This window comes from Cebus imitator, unplaced genomic scaffold (genome assembly GCF_001604975.1).
Source record: "Cebus imitator isolate Cc_AM_T3 unplaced genomic scaffold, Cebus_imitator-1.0 Scaffold18, whole genome shotgun sequence".
Lineage (NCBI taxonomy): Eukaryota > Metazoa > Chordata > Mammalia > Primates > Cebidae > Cebus > Cebus imitator.
The window spans coordinates 18,719,303-18,737,802 of NW_016107333.1; the positions used below are offsets into that span (position 1 = coordinate 18,719,303).

General features: G+C 38.6%; 1 protein-coding gene across 2 annotated transcripts in view; it reads right to left on the bottom strand.

Annotated features, from left to right (window-relative positions):
* The window catches only part of SLC5A8 (solute carrier family 5 member 8), a 53,557-nt gene that overhangs the window by 4,239 nt on the left and 30,818 nt on the right, over nucleotides 1-18,500 (bottom strand). The window contains exons 11-14 of one of the 2 annotated variants that reach the window (XR_005197995.1): nucleotides 8,547-8,633; nucleotides 6,864-7,069; nucleotides 2,272-2,375; nucleotides 720-843 (exon numbers count right to left, since the gene is read on the bottom strand). Coding sequence is in view for 1 of the 2 variants with exons in the window: in XM_017516573.1 (XP_017372062.1) it covers nucleotides 2,272-2,375; nucleotides 6,864-7,069; nucleotides 8,547-8,633 (397 nt within the window). In the remaining variant the exon portion in view is untranslated. The remainder of the gene's footprint in view (nucleotides 1-719; nucleotides 844-2,271; nucleotides 2,376-6,863; nucleotides 7,070-8,546; nucleotides 8,634-18,500) is intronic. The other variant, XM_017516573.1, reaches the window with a different exon arrangement.

Genomic DNA, 18,500 nt, shown 5'->3' on the forward strand with positions numbered 1-18,500 from the left:
AAAAACCTACTGTGCTGGGAATTGTATTTTTGAGAAAGTTCTTTTGGAAAAGAGAATACTTTCCAGCTACTGTTTGAGAAATAATGAATAGCAACAAATTTTATAATTATAAATACAAGTGTCACAGAAGTTTGACAGACAGCTACTATCCCAGTGCCAAAAAACAGAAATTGATAGCAGGATTCTATAAAGTGCTGGCAGCTTTGTAGTATAGAGCAAAGACATCAGACATCCTCGAACCACAGTATACAAATTCTTTTTTTGTTGTGATTGAGACAGAGTCTCGCTCTGTCACCAGGCTGGAATACAGTGGCGCTATCTCCGCTCACTGCAACCTCTGCCTCCTGGGTTCAAGTGATTCTCCTGCCTTAGCCTCCCGAGTAGCTGTGACTACAGGTGCATGCCACCATGTCCAGTTAATTTTTGTATTTTTAGTAGAGACAGGGTTTCACCATGTTGGCCAGGATGGTCTCGATCTCTGGACCTTGTGATCTGCCCACCTCGGCCTCCCAAAATGCTGGGATTACAAGCGTGAGCCACCATGCTCGGCCCAGTGTACAATTTCTAATTAGTTGTAACACATGTTGAAGGAGGTAGTGCAGCCTTCCCCTGGCGTGGCTGCTATGGATGCGTACGTGTGAGGGGATGTAGGGAGCCAGGGGACCCAGTAAGTTTCACCAACTCCACACTACCCCAGCCGCAGCACTGTGATCTCTCACCTGGGTTACTGCAATAGCCTCTTCCCTGCCCTCGTTGCCCTATAGACTATTCTCAAAACTGGATCAGAGCACTCCTTTGAGGATTATTGGAAAAGTAAGTGAAAAAATATCCCATAGAGTAGACCTAAAAGACACAGAGGTGAAAAATAAGAGAGAAAAAAAACAAGAAAATTAGAGGAACTGTCCATGATTCCAATTCAAATGTTTGACCAACGGGAATTTCCAGAAGGAGAACACAGAAAATTATTTTTTTTTAAAGGGAAGAAAAGAAAAAGAAAATGTCCAGAACTGAGGGGCATGGGTCTTCAGATTGAACGGGCCCTACTGAAGGTCTAGGGCAAGGTGGTCAATGTGAAAATGGGCCACATACAAAGCGTCAGCTTGTAGCACAGCGCCGTCACAACAGCAACATAGTAAGCTAGAGAGAAATTCAGACTCCCTCTCAGAAAAAAGAACAGTTCTTTTCAACCCTAGGATTTTCTGCTCAAACAATCAATCAAGCATAAGATAGATTAAAGAAATTTTTTTTTCAGGCATGCAAAGTTTTTAAAACCCCTTCTTTTGTCTACTCTTTCTCAAGAATATGCTATATGATATGTGCTTCATTCAATTAAGGGAATAAATGGGAATGCAAAGTAATGAATACAAGCAGTAGAAAACCCAATATAGGAACAGGGACTCAGAGAATTCACAGAATGAGAACAAAATGGAGTCCCAGGGTAACAGCAATCCCAGGTAGCAATTTATATACTATGTGTATTAGTTTGATTTTTAAAAAACACACTTTTTAAAAATGATGAACATCTTAAAAAGCCTCCACACTATGTTTAGATATAACCTGTGTATGCTTCTTTACAGTTCACAAAGAATGAGTACAAGACAATGGGCAGATCATAGCATATAGGATTGTTGTAAAAACATGTGTAAAATCCCTAACATCACAGTAGCTATGAAGTTTTTTTTCAAGCATCTTATTTTTATCTTACAGCAATTTGTGAGATAGGCAGTTCAATTATTATTGTCCTCATTTTACACATAAGAAAGCTGAGGCTCAGTGTAGCTATGTGACTTGCCCAAGTTCATGCAGTCCCTAAAGGGCAGAACCAACATTTAAATAGAAATGAGTCTTCTGTTGAGAGGCCAAGGCAGGCGGATTACCTGAGGTCAGGAGTTCAAGACTAGCCTAGCCAACATGGTGAAACCCCATCTCTACTAAAAATACAAAAATTAGCCTAGAGTGGTAGCACACACCTGTAGTCCCAGCTACTTGGGAGGCTGAGGCAGGAGAATTGCTTGAGCCTGAGAGACAGAGGTTTCAGTGAGCCGAGATCGTGCCACTGTACTCCAGCCAGGCCTACAGACCAAGACTCTGTCTCAAAAAAAAGAGAGTCTTCTGCTTTCAAGTCTAGGCCTTCAGATTTCCCATGAGTAACAGAAGAAATAAACTAGTTGTCAATAGGATCATAGTAAAATAACATAAATAGCTATAAAACAGATACAGTAAAAACTGATGTAAAGGTAAATATAATAATACTAATATTTAGATAGTTACCTGTTGATAAACTGACAAGTATCCCCACTAATAATGTTACCAAAGTTCCAACAGTGCTGAAGTACAGATATGATAAAGAATACCAGTTATCCATCAGTGGAGTCCTAAGAAAGGAAAAGCACAGCTGTAAGATTTCACGTAATGCCACTGGTAACTACCAGTATATACCAGTGATTCTCATGGCAAGGTCAAAATATAATATTTAATAATATTTTTAATGTCACAATCTGCTGTCCTAATTTTCTTATTGGATCAAGAATTGAAATTAAAACTCACCCTGACTACATACTAAAATATTTGAGGGCCATGTTTATTCATTCCATTCTGCATGACATCCCAGGCACTGCTTTTGTGATTGGAGAGTTGGCCATAAATAAGGCAGATAAACCATTTGACCCAGCAATCCCATTACTAGGTATATATCCAAAGGAAAACAAATTGTTCTACCAAAAAGACACATGCACTTCTATGTTCATTGCAACACTGTTACAATAGCAAAAACATGCAATCAACCTAGGTGCCCGTCAGTGATAGACTGGATAAAGAAAAGATGGCACACATACATCATGGAATACTATGCAGCCATAAAAAAGAACAAAATCATGTCCTTTTCAGCAACACAGGTGCAGCTAGAGGCCATTATCCTAAGCTAATTAATGCAGGAACAGAAAACCAAATACCACAAGTTCTCACTTGTAAGTGGGAGCTAAACGTTGGGTACTTATGGACACAAAGAAGGGAACAATAGACACTGGGGACTCTTAGAGGGTGGAGGGAGCGAGGCAAGAGTTGAAAAATTAACTATTGGGTATAGCACCTCCTGGATGAAAGGACCAATTGTACTCCCAACCTCAGCATCTTATGATTTACCCAGATAAGAAACATGCACAGGTATCTAAAATAAACGTTGAAATTATTTTTTTAAAATAAGGTAGATAATATTCCTTCTCACATAAAGTTTACATTCTAATGTAGAGATAAATACAATAAACAAATTAATAAATATAATAATTTCCACTAGTAGAAAGTGCTGTAGGGAAAATAAAACAAGATGACGTGCTATTAACAGCATGGAGAGGGAGGAACTACACTATGAGTGGTCAGAGAAAACCTTTGGAAATAAATGACATTTGAAATAAGATTTGAGAAACAAAATGTTCTTGAGGAAAGCATCTCAGAGACTAAACATAAGCTGACTGAGGCACAGTGAGCAAGACAGCGATTACAAGATGAAAGATAGGCAGGGGACTTTTTGTGGAACTGGGCATGAGTTGGAATTTTACTCTACAGGCAATGGGACTCATTGCAATGTTTTAAGTGAAAGAGTAACAAGATCATTCTATGATCATTTCTACAATTATTTCTCTAGGATTCCACTTCCAGTTTTGATAGCTGCTTGATTTAGACCAATCATTCTGCTGAGAACAATAAATATAACTGGGGTATGGGGAGGGAGGCAGGTTTTTGAAGACATCATCAAGACAATGAGAACTTGGCCAGGTGTGGTGGCTCACACCTATAATCCTAGCACTTTGGGAGGCTGAGGCAGGTGGATCTCCTGAGGTCAGGAGTTCGAGACCAGGCTGGCCAACATGGTGAAACACCATCTTTACTAAAAATACAAAAATTGGCCAGGCACGGTGGCTCATGCCTGTAATCCCAGCTACTTGGCAGGCCGAGGCACAAAAATCTCTTGAACTCAGGAGGCAGAGGTTGCAGTGAGCTCCAGCTTGGGCAAGAGAACAAGACTCTATCTCAAACAAAAACAAAAATAACAACAACAAAAACAAAAAACAATGAGAACTTGAGGTTTCAAGAGCCCAGAAAGAAGGGGAACACATTGAGGTGAGCTAATGAAATTGAGAGAGTGTGATATTGAGCCAAAGACAGACAAAATAGAACAGAATAGAAAATTGAGAAATAGGCCCACAGAAAAATAGTTAATTGGTTAACATCAGTTTCATTGCCGTTGCATTCAATGGGGCAAAAGGAGAGTCTTTTCAATAAATAGTGTTTAGTTAACTGGATATTCATATGGGAAAAAATAATCTTGATCATATTACCCACAGAAATCAATTCCAAAGTGGATTACACTTCCCAAATTGAAATGATTAACAATAAAGCTTTTAAATGAAAAATTAGAGGAATATCTTTATGACTTCAGGGTAGGCAAGGATTTCTTAAACAAGACACATAAAGGACTAATCATATAGGAAAAAGCTGAGAAACAGAAATTAATTAAAATTAAGAAATTTTGACTAACAAAAAAATGTATCATTAAAAGAGTAAAAAGGCAACACGTGCAATGGGAGAAAAATATTTTCAAATCATATCTCATATATAGAATACGTCATGAACTCCTACATAAATAAGAAAAAGGCAGCGAATCCATTTCAAATGGACCAAAGACGTCAATAACCATGTCGCAAAAGTAGATATCCAAATGGCAGTGAACAAATGAAAATGTATTCAACTTCATTAATCATAAGGGAAATACAAATTAAAGCCACAGCAAGCTACCAATGTGTAACCATCAAATATTGGAAACTTTAAAAAATCGAAACTGAATCTAAGCAATCAAAACAATCTGTATCTAGGCAACCAAAGAATCATACAGTCAACCTTCAGCTGGGTGGCTCAAAACCCTTGTGCTCCAGCCATACGGAACTAGGGTGATTTCCTAAGATGCACTGATTCTTCAGTCATTCTATACCTTTGCCCCTTTGTTTCTTCATTCTGTAACACGTACTCCTCCCTCCGTGTGTCCCTGTGCTCCATCCTGCCACCTCATTAACTCCAGCCCAGGAAATTCTCCTGGGTCTCCTTGACTACAGCCAGGCAGACTTCCTCCTCCTGGCTCTCATGTGAATACTACTTATCACAGTGCATGTTTTAATTTATTTTCTTGTCCAGTATCCCTTCTGGTCATTTTCTGTGACAAGAATGACTTTCCAGACCTTCCCCTTCATCTAGCCAAACCTGTGCATTCTTGAAGTAGCAGTACATCCCTGAAGTCTTCATGCTAGCTTACACTCCAACTTTGTACTCACTCTTTTAACAATAATGTATCAAGTATTTCTTATTTACTATGCCCTAATTTTTATACTTAGCATGCTTACAGAGTTCATTGTCTTCTGCATATTTGCACATTCTCTCTAGCTAGAATATAATTTTCTGGAAGGCAGGAAACAGTGGATAGGAGAGGAAGATTTTCTTCCATGGATACTAAATAAACAGCCAGCACAGTTCTGGGTACATAGTCCTTGCTCAAAAATTCTCGTTTATTCGCTGAAATATTTGGTAAACAAACTAACATATAAAAGTGATTACTTGGGTACCAGGCATACAATAAACTTCAGCTAATTTATTTGTTTCAGCAATCCAAACAACCATTTTGCTTTAGACTCTTAAGGACAAATAGTTACATAATTAGGAAAATGCTAAGCAAAATTGTAAAACAAGAAGTACATCCTGTATGTCCTCCCACTTAACCTTCAGTTAATCTTTTCTCCCTTTCTGACTTCCTAATGTCTCTCCCAGCCCCTCCCCTTAGTGCTTTGATGCCCATCCAGATGCTCCTCATATGTCCCTGCCCCTGTCTCCACAGCACCTCACCTAATAAAACTTCCCTCAGATATGCCTCAGGCTCTGGAACTAACTTTCCACTCTACCATACAGAGCTTACCTGCCTGGAACACCCCTGGAAGTCCCACTGGCTAGATTTCTCATAGCTGAATTCCCTCCAGAACACGAATTGCTATTAATGGCTATATGTATGATCATGTTCCTTCTCCTAGGAGTGTGTCCATCTTAAGATTTTAAGAGGAGTATGCCATGCCTTGACCCAAAAGGGTAGACTCTATAATGATGTCATTCCAGATAAGCTGGCACTGGGGCAATACTTTGGGGGCAATGGCCTCAACTTTACATTCCTTGAACATATCCACGGGTTTGTGCTTTAAGGCTCGACGTTTATATATCCACAAAAGAAAGTCTTGCCCTCACATTCACTATACAGTAAAGCGTGCCTCTACCCACAGGTCTATACCATTACAGTAAATCAGACAACTTCAGCATCTAGAGGCTCCAAAGTGTACTACATGACGGAAATCTCTAGCATGAAGATCACAGCTGGGATCACTGCTAATGCTTCAAAGATTTGGAACCTTCCGCTGAACAAATGGCAATTATTTAAGATGTTTAAATAATTGTAGCTTTTGGTCAATAAAATCTGTCCTTCAAAGACTATATAAGCTATTTCTTTTATAATTGTGCTTGTCATTTAAAAAATTTTTCCAAGACAAAGATAATTCTTCATGCAGTTAAGAGCTGGTATTTACATATAATAGAATTTTCTCATTAATGTTTAAGTTTTCTTAGATCTGTAGGCAAGGCAGAAATTCCTATAGAAATTATGAAAATAGGACATTTTTGTTACTGCTGCAGAAAATATTATAGCAAGCCACATGGGTTTTACTCATTTCAGAATTAAGCAAAATCACGGTGTTGTAGGCAAGACAAAAAGCAATTGGAGTGCTCTAGTTGTTGCATAAGCTTTTAAAAGTATAATGTAATAAAACTTAATTCAATACCTTTGAACATTGTGTATTTGAAAAGCACTAGTAGTAAATGGCCTTTCTGTGGTTGTCATCAAATTTGTCTCATTGTATGTGCTGTTACAGCCATAGATATCAAGGGGCAATGGCATCGTTCTCTCCGGAAGTGGAGGATATATTTGAGCTCCAATTCCAACCCATAGAGAAATGACAAATCCAGCCATCAGACCAACAAGTGCTCCCTGTAAAACAAGAATACTTTTAAAAGAAAAATAACACAGTTTGCTTTGATGTTAAAATTAGCATTAGAAAGCCAACTTCAACATGGCACAAAATTATAAAACCCACAAGGGCAGAAACATTCAGTGCTCTCTCCTCCCAACACAGTGCTCAGCCCATAAAAATCCACTGAATAAATGAACAAGTGAATAAATGAATGAAAGGTAGTGAGGCAGGGAGGGAAAAAGGAACGAAAAAGACCACTCTGAAGAAAGGCAGATAATCTGCTGGTGAAAATCCTGGACAGACATGGTTTAAAAAAAAAAAAGATAGTTTATGGCAGGAAGAATAATGTTTTTTTCCTGTTACTGCCCCCAGAAAAGGGCATGTTAGCTTAGTCAGCTACAGCTCTTCAGGAGGAAATGCATGCTGGCAACAAATGTCAAATATCAAAAGTTGATTTTTAAATACATTTTTCTGATACTTAACAATCTATTATGAATTTCATCATGAAAAGTCTAATAATCCAAGCTTCAACATTCTGAGGTGGACACAAACAAAACTTTCATTGTGATTAATTCCTACCAAAGTAGGTTTTCATATGACATTTCATTGAGGATAATAAATAATAATAACCAGTCCTTAGTAATATCTGCCTTAGCTAATCCTTATTAATATCTGCCTTACCAAATCCTACTTATTAATATCTTTGTCCTTATTAGTATCTGCCTTACCAATTCCTACTGTGTTAAATGGAAAATAGAATCCTGAATGTGAAGTCATAGTTCTATGGCTATCCTATATCTGAAGCAGTTGTACATACATTATCAGCTTTTCCTGAACTATATCTTATAGCCAGACTGAACCGGTGGACTTTCTTCTGGGTTTCAGGGAAATAATTTCTAGTTCATTTATTCCAAACAAACGTTAATACTTCTAAGCCCAGATATGTCTAGGTAGAAGGACAGAGACATTAGGTCTTTCTGGAAAATATTCCCAATTATTATCACCCCTCGGGAGTTAAATCATGTTGCAGGAGCTACAGTTTTAAATGTCAGCAGTAGAAAATTCCTGGCCAAGGTGGTAAGATTGTATTGCTTCTCTTTGCTGTGCTATGGCTATTCGCAGAAATTCTGTTTTACTGCCCTTAAATCTCTCTTATCTGAGCCCATTGATCTCTTTTGAATCCTAGCTACTAATTTTTGAGAAGAGCAAGTAGGTACGTGCACAAAAAATGTTGCTTCTTTAGTTATATTACGAATAATTAAAATTTCCCTATATGGTTCTGGAAGTTTCCATTGAGCTTCACATATACAGGGCCCCTGTACATAGTACTTCACTGTATACTCCCCCAAAGCCAAAAGAAATAATTTAAGTCATTAAGACAAGTAACCAATGACAAATCTCAAAGGAACCACATTTTTACACTCAGAAAAAAGTGTGGAGTTGCTAGTGTAGTTGGAAAAGTAATCTTCACACATATTCATTCTTTGTACTTACAATTGAGTTGGCAAAGGGAACCAAAATGCCCAAAGCAAACAAGCCCATAAGTGGTCCGCCAACCATACCAAATATGGTGAGTGCTGCCTACAAAAATAAAGCAATGTCAGCAATTAGCAATCTCATATCCAAACTGAAATGTTTCAAAGTCATTTCATCGGGATGATGATTTAAAGTATTCAGCCTCCTGAAAATCATCATTTTAGTCACGATAGCCTTGTCACTGGAAAAGAAGTCATTAGAACTTGGAAGTTTCTGCTCCTCAGTCTCAAGCATCCATCTGTTTCTGCAGGTAGCTTCAAAAAGGGCAATCAAACACAGAGAAGATAGAGAGGCCTGAGACAATTGTTGAACTAATTTATACTCCCACCGACAGTGTAAAATCATTCCTATTTCTCTACATCCTCTATAGCATCTGTTGTTTCCTGATTTTTTAATGAATACCATTCTAATTGGCATGAGATGGTATCTCATTGTGGTTTCGATTTGCATTTCTCTAGTGACCACTGATGATGAGTATTTTTTCATATGTCTGTTGGCTGCATAAATATCTTCTTTTGAGAAGTGTCTGTTCATTTCCTTTGCCTATTTTTTGATGTGGCTGTTTTTTTTTTTTCTTGTGAATTTGTTTAAGTCCATCTGACAAAGGGCTAATATCCAGAATCTACAAAGAACTTAAACAAGTTTTTTTTTTTTTTTTTTTTTTTTAAAAATTTTTTTTTTTTTTTAAAAAAAATTTAAAAAATTTTTTTTTTTTTTTTTTTTTTTAAATAAGTCTGCTTCATGGAAGAAGAAAAGGATCTGGTACGGAGTAGAGAGGAGAACTAGTGCTTAAAAGCATATGGACTCAAGGATGTGATCCTGAGTCGGTTTACACTGAGTCCAGTCAGAAGGGAGTTAGACTCCACTGCAAGATGTGAAAGATGTCATATGATCCACAAAGCAAATTATGACCTGTGAGCAGTTTTAGAGACCTAAGACGTAAGCTTTTTTTTTTTTTTTTTTGCTTCCTGTATCCAAGCCTGAGAGCTAAAGAAGCCAGCTAGCCTGGAAATGGCAACAGACATAGGCAAATAAATAAATAAATAAATAAAATATAAAATTAAATTAAATTAAATTAAATTAAATTAAAAGCCCTCACAAAATCCTGTTTTCTCTCTAGTCACAGGGCCAGGAAAGGAGCAGCCTAGAAAGATAGAAAACTCTTAGACCTCAATCACTCCATTCCATCTGAACACCACAGAATAATCTGTTCACCCCACCCACGCCTATGCCAGCCTAGATTCCATTCCCACAGCCTGTCAGGAGGCGCCCTTTGCCTCCCTACTGGAAATGTCACAGGAGGCCTAGCAGAGAATCAGGACTTTCACCATGGCCTAGCAGTGACAAAGCCACCTGTTCCATGATGTCAGTGGATTCCACCCTGTCGTGTTCAGGCATTTCGGGTGGTCCTAGTTAACCAGCTTCCCGCAGAGGCCTCTCCCCTTGATCTCACTTTGCATCAACATTAAATCGTGTGCACCGTCTGATGCTTATGTGTTTTATTCTGGCAGTGCTTTTACCAGAAGGATGGTGGGAGTAGGACAGTGTCATGGGCCAGATTTAGTCACGAGTCAGATGACTGACAGACCAGGAAGGTTTTCATCTAGAGACCATTCTCAGAGTTTGGGGGATCCTTCCTCCTTTCTTATACCTTTATGCAATCCAGGTCAGTTACCAAGTGTTTTGTTCACAAAGGGAGATTAAGCTATTCTTCTAAGGGTGAGCTTGTTCTAAGGTTTGTGAAAGTTGCCTCTGTGCTGAAGTGACCTGGTCTCCTGGAAATCTAGTTGGAAATCCCCAGGCCAGGTTGCTTCCTACTGTTAAGTGACAGATAAGACTGACCCTGTGAGTTGCTTGAGTAGCCTTATGCCTATCATCTTATAGCCACAATATATCTCATTGTATACCACACTCCACCCCTGACCCTGAGGGGGTCAATGGCCTTATGCCTATCATTAATCTTATAGCCACTATATATGTCATGGTATACCACACTCCACCCCTGACCCTGAGGAGGTCAATAATTGAGAGGCTGCCTGAGCTTGAAAGTGCACTCTATGGTCAGTCAAATCTTGAGAAACGGATCTTCTGCAGGACGGTGAGGAGGAGTCACTGGCGCCCTTGGAATACTCTGAAATTGAACTGCATCATCACAGAGAGGATACAGTAGGTCTACTGTCCAGCTGAGCAGTTAGGGGAGATCATGAGAATGGGGTTCAGCTGTGGTTTTGACGCAGGCTCACCAATGGTGAGGGAAGAGTGGAGGACAGGTAGCGACCAAGTCTGGACTGGACGCAATGGATGTGTGGCAGAAGGCCAGCGAGGGCATGTGCAGCAGGCTGAAAGGTTGGCTGCTCAGTGGGTAGCCAAAATGTGGTGGAGGCTGTCAGTGACCTCAGTGCCAAGAAATTGGTCTGGAGAAGCCACCATTGGATGTGGAAAGTCAGGCCACCCGGAGTAGCAGCAAAATAACTCGGGCACACTGGGGCTTGAAAAAATGGTTACATGAACAGGTAAAAGGAGTTGAATGGACTCAGCGGTAGCAGGCTTGGAGTTGCTTGATTGCAGAGCAATGGCAGGTGAAAATGGAATAGAAGGATAAGGAGGACACATAACTAAGCAGTAAGGTCTCAGGACACTGTGTGTGTTGAGGTACTGTCAAAGATCCAAAATTGTGATCTTGAACATGGCCTGATGAAGCCAAAGTTGGGGTGTTGTCCACTCCAGATGGCTGTCAGGAACCAAGTGTCTCTAGGAGGCACTGGCTGCAGAAACAGTGGTGGAGGTGGCCCAAGAGACCCCTAGGCAAATATGGGAGTAAAAATCTTGCCAGGGAGGGATATAGGCAGGGTGGGTGGGACAGTCTTTGGGTCATCCTGAGCACAGGGCAGGAATGTTAGAGTGAAGGCATCTTCCAGGAGGTAGAAGCTGATGCTCAGCCATCCAGATGGGTGGTGGGTCGGTGGGTGGGTGGGAGGTTGGGCTGCATTAGCATTAACGAGGGTTTGCAGGAATTCATGAGGCTTGCCAGACAGGAGCCAATTGGGGAGCACCCTTCAGCATAACTGCCAGTAGAGGGCTCTCTACCCTTGTGAACAGCTGGACTGGCCCACGTCCTGTGGGTGATTGGTGTCGGGAGGTCAGGGAGAGCAGAGCCCAGTGTGAGACCTCTGGCTGCAAGGCGCTGGCTGGTGGGTAGTGGGGTAGCTGCTGCTGTGAACACTGTTGGATGGTTCTGTCTCAGCATTTTCCAGGGTGGTGAGGACTTGCAGAGTTCAATTAACGTCAGGGAATATGGCCATCAGGGACAGGAGAGTTGCTTTGCACAGCCACCACTCCCATGGGACAGGCGCACAAAGGGGAGAGTCTGGAACAGGCCACCTTGCATCCAGACGCCTTACAGATGTTTTTAAGGGGAGCCCATCATAGGACAAACCAACTCTCCTGGCCACAGTAGCTCCCTTTCCTCCTCAAGTGTACACCAGCCACCTTCAGCCCTTGATGAAAAGAGAGAGGCTCATGCTGGGGGTGCTATTCGTCAGGCCCAAATAGCCACTGCAGCAGATTGCAGGGAGAGCCATGTCTACCAGCTCCACTCTGTGCCTGGATAAGCTTGACAGGGTCCTGAAATAAGGATGATCTTATCACCTTTGAAGACAGCCACTGGCTGTTGTATTTGTATTTCTCCACCGTGAGTTGCAAAGTACTTTCTGTCAGATACACACAGCACAGCCAGGTGGTGCCTCTCTCACTGGGTTCCTGCACCAGGTCTTTGAGCAGGCTTTGAATTTCTGTCCACATCATGGGTGAACCTCTTCATGGACTTGTATGGCATCTAGGGCACACTTCCTCATCTCAGCCAGCTGAGGAGATGCCAGGTGCTTTCTCAGCCATGCCCCAGGTGAGGACTGGTGACACCTGCAGTGTAGCCAGTGGAATAACCCAGTGGGCTCAGGATCATCATTCCACAGCTCACAGGGCTCTGGATTGGCTGGGCAGAATGTCGTGACTCTGAGGTGAGCCTGCCTGACTTGGGCATGTTGCTTGTGGGTTGCTGCCAGCAACATGCAGCAGGCATCATGGGGTGGGGCATACCCTTTAAGTCACGATGTCTCAGCTGGAGTGCATGGAGGGCTGAGAATAGCACAATGTGCCCTTTGGTAATTTTTGTGGACTTCACTGGCGGTGTTAGTCCAAGGATCTATTGGGAAATACACTTCTAAGTCCCCGGCTAGTGGACAACAGCACATAACCCTTTGGCAGGTAAGCTTCACCTCTGCCTTCTTGGTCTGTGGCGTCACGATGCCAAGATCCTTGGGGACAAGGTGCAACCCTCCCACAGCAGGGGCCGGAGACACACCAGCCAGCAGTTGGCTCTTCAAGCTGGGGCATCCTTCACCCCCACTTCCAGTGCTGGTATGATCCTCCTCCTTAGAGCCTGTCCCTGGTTACTGGGGGCCGGAGTGGTTTTAAGAATAATTTTGGCAGGTTTTTCATGGTGGCAATTTCACAACAGAGGCACAAAGTGTGTGTAGATGGCAGCAACAGGCCAGAAAGTAAAATAAAAACTGTCAGACACAATGTGGAGCATTCCAGAGGGCTTCACTGATTTCTTGATCAGAACCAGTCCCTAGTCACCCTCTCCCAATCCTTCCTTAGAAATGGGTGTCATTACTCACTTGCTCACTTACTTATCCCATCCTCAATGCCAATTGTGTTCAGGGGTTGTAGGCGCACCTAGTTAACTAGCTTCCCCAGGGGCAATATCTCCTTTTCTGTTCACTTCACATCAAAGATGAGTCTTAGGCACCATCTAATGTTCAATTGGTTTATTCTGGCAGCACTCTTAGAAGATGGATAGTGAGAATAAGCTGGTGTCATGGGCCAGATACAGTAAGGGGGTTAGATCATGAACTGACCACAGAGTCTTATCCAGAGACCATTGTCAGACTTTGGGGGGTGGGTCCTTCTCCCTTTCTTATACCTGTATTTAGTCCAGGTTAGTTACCAGGTGTTTCTTTCATAAAGGGTATTTAAGCTATTATTGTAAAAGTAAGCTTTGTTCTAAGGTTTATGAAAGCTGCATCTGTGCTGAGGTGGCTTTGTTTCCTGGAAATCCCTGAGCCAGGATTGTAAATTCCTAAGTGACATGTACTATCAACCCTGTAAGATATTTCAGTGGGCCTTATGTACTATCATTAATCTTATAGCCACAATATGTTTCATAGTATCTTACACAACCCTATCCAGCGTAACAAGGAGCTCCTCCCTCAGGGGTCAACTGAGGTCAAGTAGCAAACCTGGACTTCTACCTCCACCTGACAGTAGTGAGGCAGCACCCTCCCTTGTGCTACTGAAGTGATGCCAGAGAAAGCCAGCTAAAAGAGAAGGTAAGATTCAAAGTCTCATCACATAATACTAAAATGCCCAGGTTTCAGTTGAAATTAACGTTTCATAGAAACTACCAGGAAGATCGCAAACTAAATATAAAAAGACAATCAATAGATGTAGATATGGAGATTACAGATAGAGAATTATTTGATAAAAATTTTTAAATAGCCATGATAAAAAATGCTTTAACAATTAGAACTCACTTGAAACTAATTACAAAATAGAAGGGAAATATATATATATAGTGAGAAAAATCTCAGGGAACAAAAGAAGATATTAGGAAGAACCAAATGAAATTGTTAGACCGAACAAATACAATAACTGAAATAAAAATTTTAAATGAATGTGCACAACAGCAGAATAGAGGGAACAGAGAAAAAGATCAGGTAACTGAATGACAAATCAATAGAAATAACCTAAACTGAACAATAGAGAGAAATGGAATGAAGAAATATAAAATGGACTTCAGGGATCTGTAGAAATATAACAAAAATTTTAACATTCATGTCGTGAGAGTTCCAGAGGAAAAGAGAAAGAAGATGGGGATGAAAAGTACTCAAAGAATTAATGTCTGAACTTCTCAAATTTGGCAAGAGACATAAATCTCTTTCAGATTTATGAAAGAAGCTGATTCAAGATTCAAGAAGCTGAGTAACCCTAAAAAAAAAATAGGAAAAGAAAAGAAAGAAATACATGCCAAGACACATCAAAAACTCAAAACAAAGAAATATACACCAAGATACATGGTAATTAAAATTCTGAAAATTAAAGAAAAATTTAAAAACGCTGACAGCATCCCGGAAGAAATGACTCCTTATCTGTAAGGGAAAACAATTAGAATAGTAGCAGATTTCTCATAAGAAATGATAGCGATGAGAAGAAAGTAGAAAAATATTTTTTTAACTCCCGGGGGAAAAGAAAAAGTAACTAGCAACCCAGAATCATACTCTCAACAAAAATATCCGTTGAGGATAAAAGGGAAACTCAAGACATTCTCAGGTGAAGGAACACTAAAACAATGGCTAAAAGAAACTTTCTAAACAGAAAGGAAATGGTAGAAAGAAGCAACTCTAAACTTTCCAGAAAGAAGAGGGAACACAGTAAGCAAAAACATGGAGTAAATATAATGGGCTTTCTTTATCCTCTTGAGTTTTCTAAATTATGATTGACAGTTAAAGTAAACATTATATACTGTCTGATGTAATTCTGACTGTATGTGAAGGAAATATTTAAGATAACTATATTATAAATAAGGAAGGGTAAAAGGACATAAAGAGAGGTAAGGTTTCTATAGTTTACTTAAACTGGTAAAATGACAAAACCAATACACTAATAAGTTATATATGTATAATGTAATACCTAAAAGAATCACTAAAAATACTATACAAAGAGATTAATTCAAAATAATATAGATAAATCAAAATGAAATTCTAAAAATTGTTCAAGCAACTCACAGGAAGGCAGAAAACAAAAGACAGAAATACCAAACAAAAAACCAAAAAAATGATGCTTGAACATTAACATAACAGACCAATAATTATATTAAATGTGAATGGTCTAAATACACTAATGAAAAGACAATCATTGACAGTATGGATTTTTTTTAAAAGACTCAACTATGTGCTATGTACAAAAAACTCGCTTAAAATATAGCAACACAGGCAGGGCCAAAGTGAAAGGATAGAAAAAGATATGTCATGCAACCATTAATCAATGGAAAGTAAAAATAACTATATTAATATCATTAAAATTAATGATAAAGATAAATAGACTTCACAGCAAAAAAATTTCTCAGAGACAGATAGGGACATTATAAAAAAACAAAAAAGTTAATCCTTCAATAAGACCCAATGCATGAAGCAAAGCAAAAATTGATAGAATTAAAAGGGAAATAGACAAATACACAATTATACTTGGAGAATTCACCACCCCCTCTCAACAATTGATAAAACAACTAAACAGAAAATCAGCAACCATCAACAAATGCAATTTAATGGATAATTATAGAATACCCTACCCAATAAAAAAAAGAATACACATTCTTTTCAAGTGCCCATGGAACATATACCAGAATACCATATCCTGGGTTATAAAACAGACCTCAACAAGTTTAAAAGAACTGAAATCATACCGAGTGTGTTCTCTGATCACAATGGAATCAAACTAGAAAAATCAATAACAGAAAGATAACAAAAAAATCTCTGAATACTTGCAAACTAAGAACATACTTCTAAATAATCCATGAGTCAAAAGAGTATCTCAAAGGAAAATTAAAAATACATTCAGCTCAATGTAAACAAACATATGAGATATCAAAAGTTGTGGAACACAGCTAACCTATTGCCAAGAAGGAAATTTTCAGCAATAAATGTGCACATTAGAAAATAGGAGAAGATTCAAATCAACAACCTAAGATCCCACCCCAAGAACAGCAAATTAAAACCCAAAATAAGAAAGGGAAAATAAATAATAAAGATAAAAGTAAAAAAATCAATGAGCAAAACAGAAAAACAATACAGAAAAATCAGTGAAAAAAAGAAGCTGGTTCTTTGAAAACATCAATGAAATTGACAAACCAGTAGCAAGACTAAAAAAAATAAGACATAAATTACCAATATTAGGAATGAAACAGGGAATATCATGACAGGTCCTGTAGATATCAAAATGATAGTACACAAATACTGTGAACAACTATATATGTGTAAATTTGCAAACTTAGATAAAATAGAACAATTTCTCAAAAACACTGTCACAATTCATCCAATATGAAATGGATAATTTGAATAGCTCTATAACTATTAAGGAAATTAAATTCACAATTTTAAAACTACAACAAAAATAAAAAACCCAGGCCCAGATGCTTTTCCTAGAGAATTCTACCAAATAATTAAGAAATAATTGACATAAGTTTTAGACAATCTCTCCCAGAAAATAGAAAACAGAATCCTTCCCAATTTATTTTATGAAGCTACTATAACCCTGCTATCAAAACCAAAGGCAGTATACACACACACACACACACACACACACACACATACTCACACACACTCACCATTACAGATCAACATCCCTCATAAATATAGATGTAAAAATCTTTAATAAAATATCAGCACATAGAATTCAGCAATATATAAAAATAACTACACACCATGACCAAAAGAGGTTTATTCCCGGTATGCAAGGCTGGTCCTGCATTAAAAAACCAACAACGTAATCCACCATGTAAGTAGGCTAAAGAAGAAAATCACATGATCATATAAATTAATTACAGAAAAAGTATTTGACAAAATTCAACACCGATTTATGGTGAAAACTCTCAGAAAAAAAAAATAGGAATAGAGAATAGGAATAGAATTTCCTGTTCACATTTGGGAACTGGGTAAGGATTTCTGCTCTCACTACTTCTATGAAAGTTTAAGCCAGTGCAATAAGGAAATAAAAGACATACATACAGATCAGAAGGAAAGAAATAAAACTGCCCCTATTCGAAGATGACATGACTGTTCATGTAGAATATCTCAAAGAATATAACAAAACATAAAACCAAGAAACAAACACCTCTGAGAACTAATACGTGAGCTCAGCAAGGTTGCAAGATACAAGATAAATATAAAAACATCAATTTCATTTCTATATATTAGCAATGAACACGTAGACACCAACATGAAAAATATGATTTGCATTCACTAAGAAATAAAATAAAAGATTTGGATATAAATCTTGCTAAGCATATAAAGGACTGGAATACTGAAAATTACACAACGGTGTTAAAAAAGAAAGTCATAGAAAAGCTAAATAAATGAAGAGACAAACCATGTTCATGTTTTAGAAACTTCAACATAGTAAAGACATATTTCTTCTCAAATGGATAAACAGCTTTCAGGCAATCAAAATTTAAGCAAGATTTTTTTTGTAGATGCAGACAAGATTATTCTAGATTTCATATGGAAAGGCAAAAGAACTAGAATAGCTAAAACAATTTTGAAAAATAAGAATACAGTGAGAAAATCAATCCACCTGATCTTGAAACTTATTTTAAAGCTACAGTAATCAAAATTATCAAATTGTAAATCTGTGTGGTATTAGCAGTAGTACAGACACATAAATAAGTGGAAGAGAACAGAGAATTCAGAAATAGACCCACACAAATATGCCCAACTGATTTTTTACAAAGGTGTAAAGGCAAGTCAATGGAAGAAAGGCAGCCTTTTTAACAAATGGTGCTTGTTGAACATGCACAGAGGAAAAAAGAATGTCAACCTAAGTTGCACATTTTATATAAAAATTAACTCCAAAGGGATTTTAGACTTAAATATAAAATATGAAACTCTAAAACTCTATGAAAAAAAACAGAAGAAAATCTTCAAGATCTGGGGCTAGGTAAAGTTCTTAGACTCTATACCAAAAACACAATCTGCAAAAAGACAAATTGATAAACTAGACTTTATCCAAACTAAAAAAAAATTGCACTTTGACAGACCTTGTTATGAGGATAAAAAGACAAACTACAGTCTAAGAAAA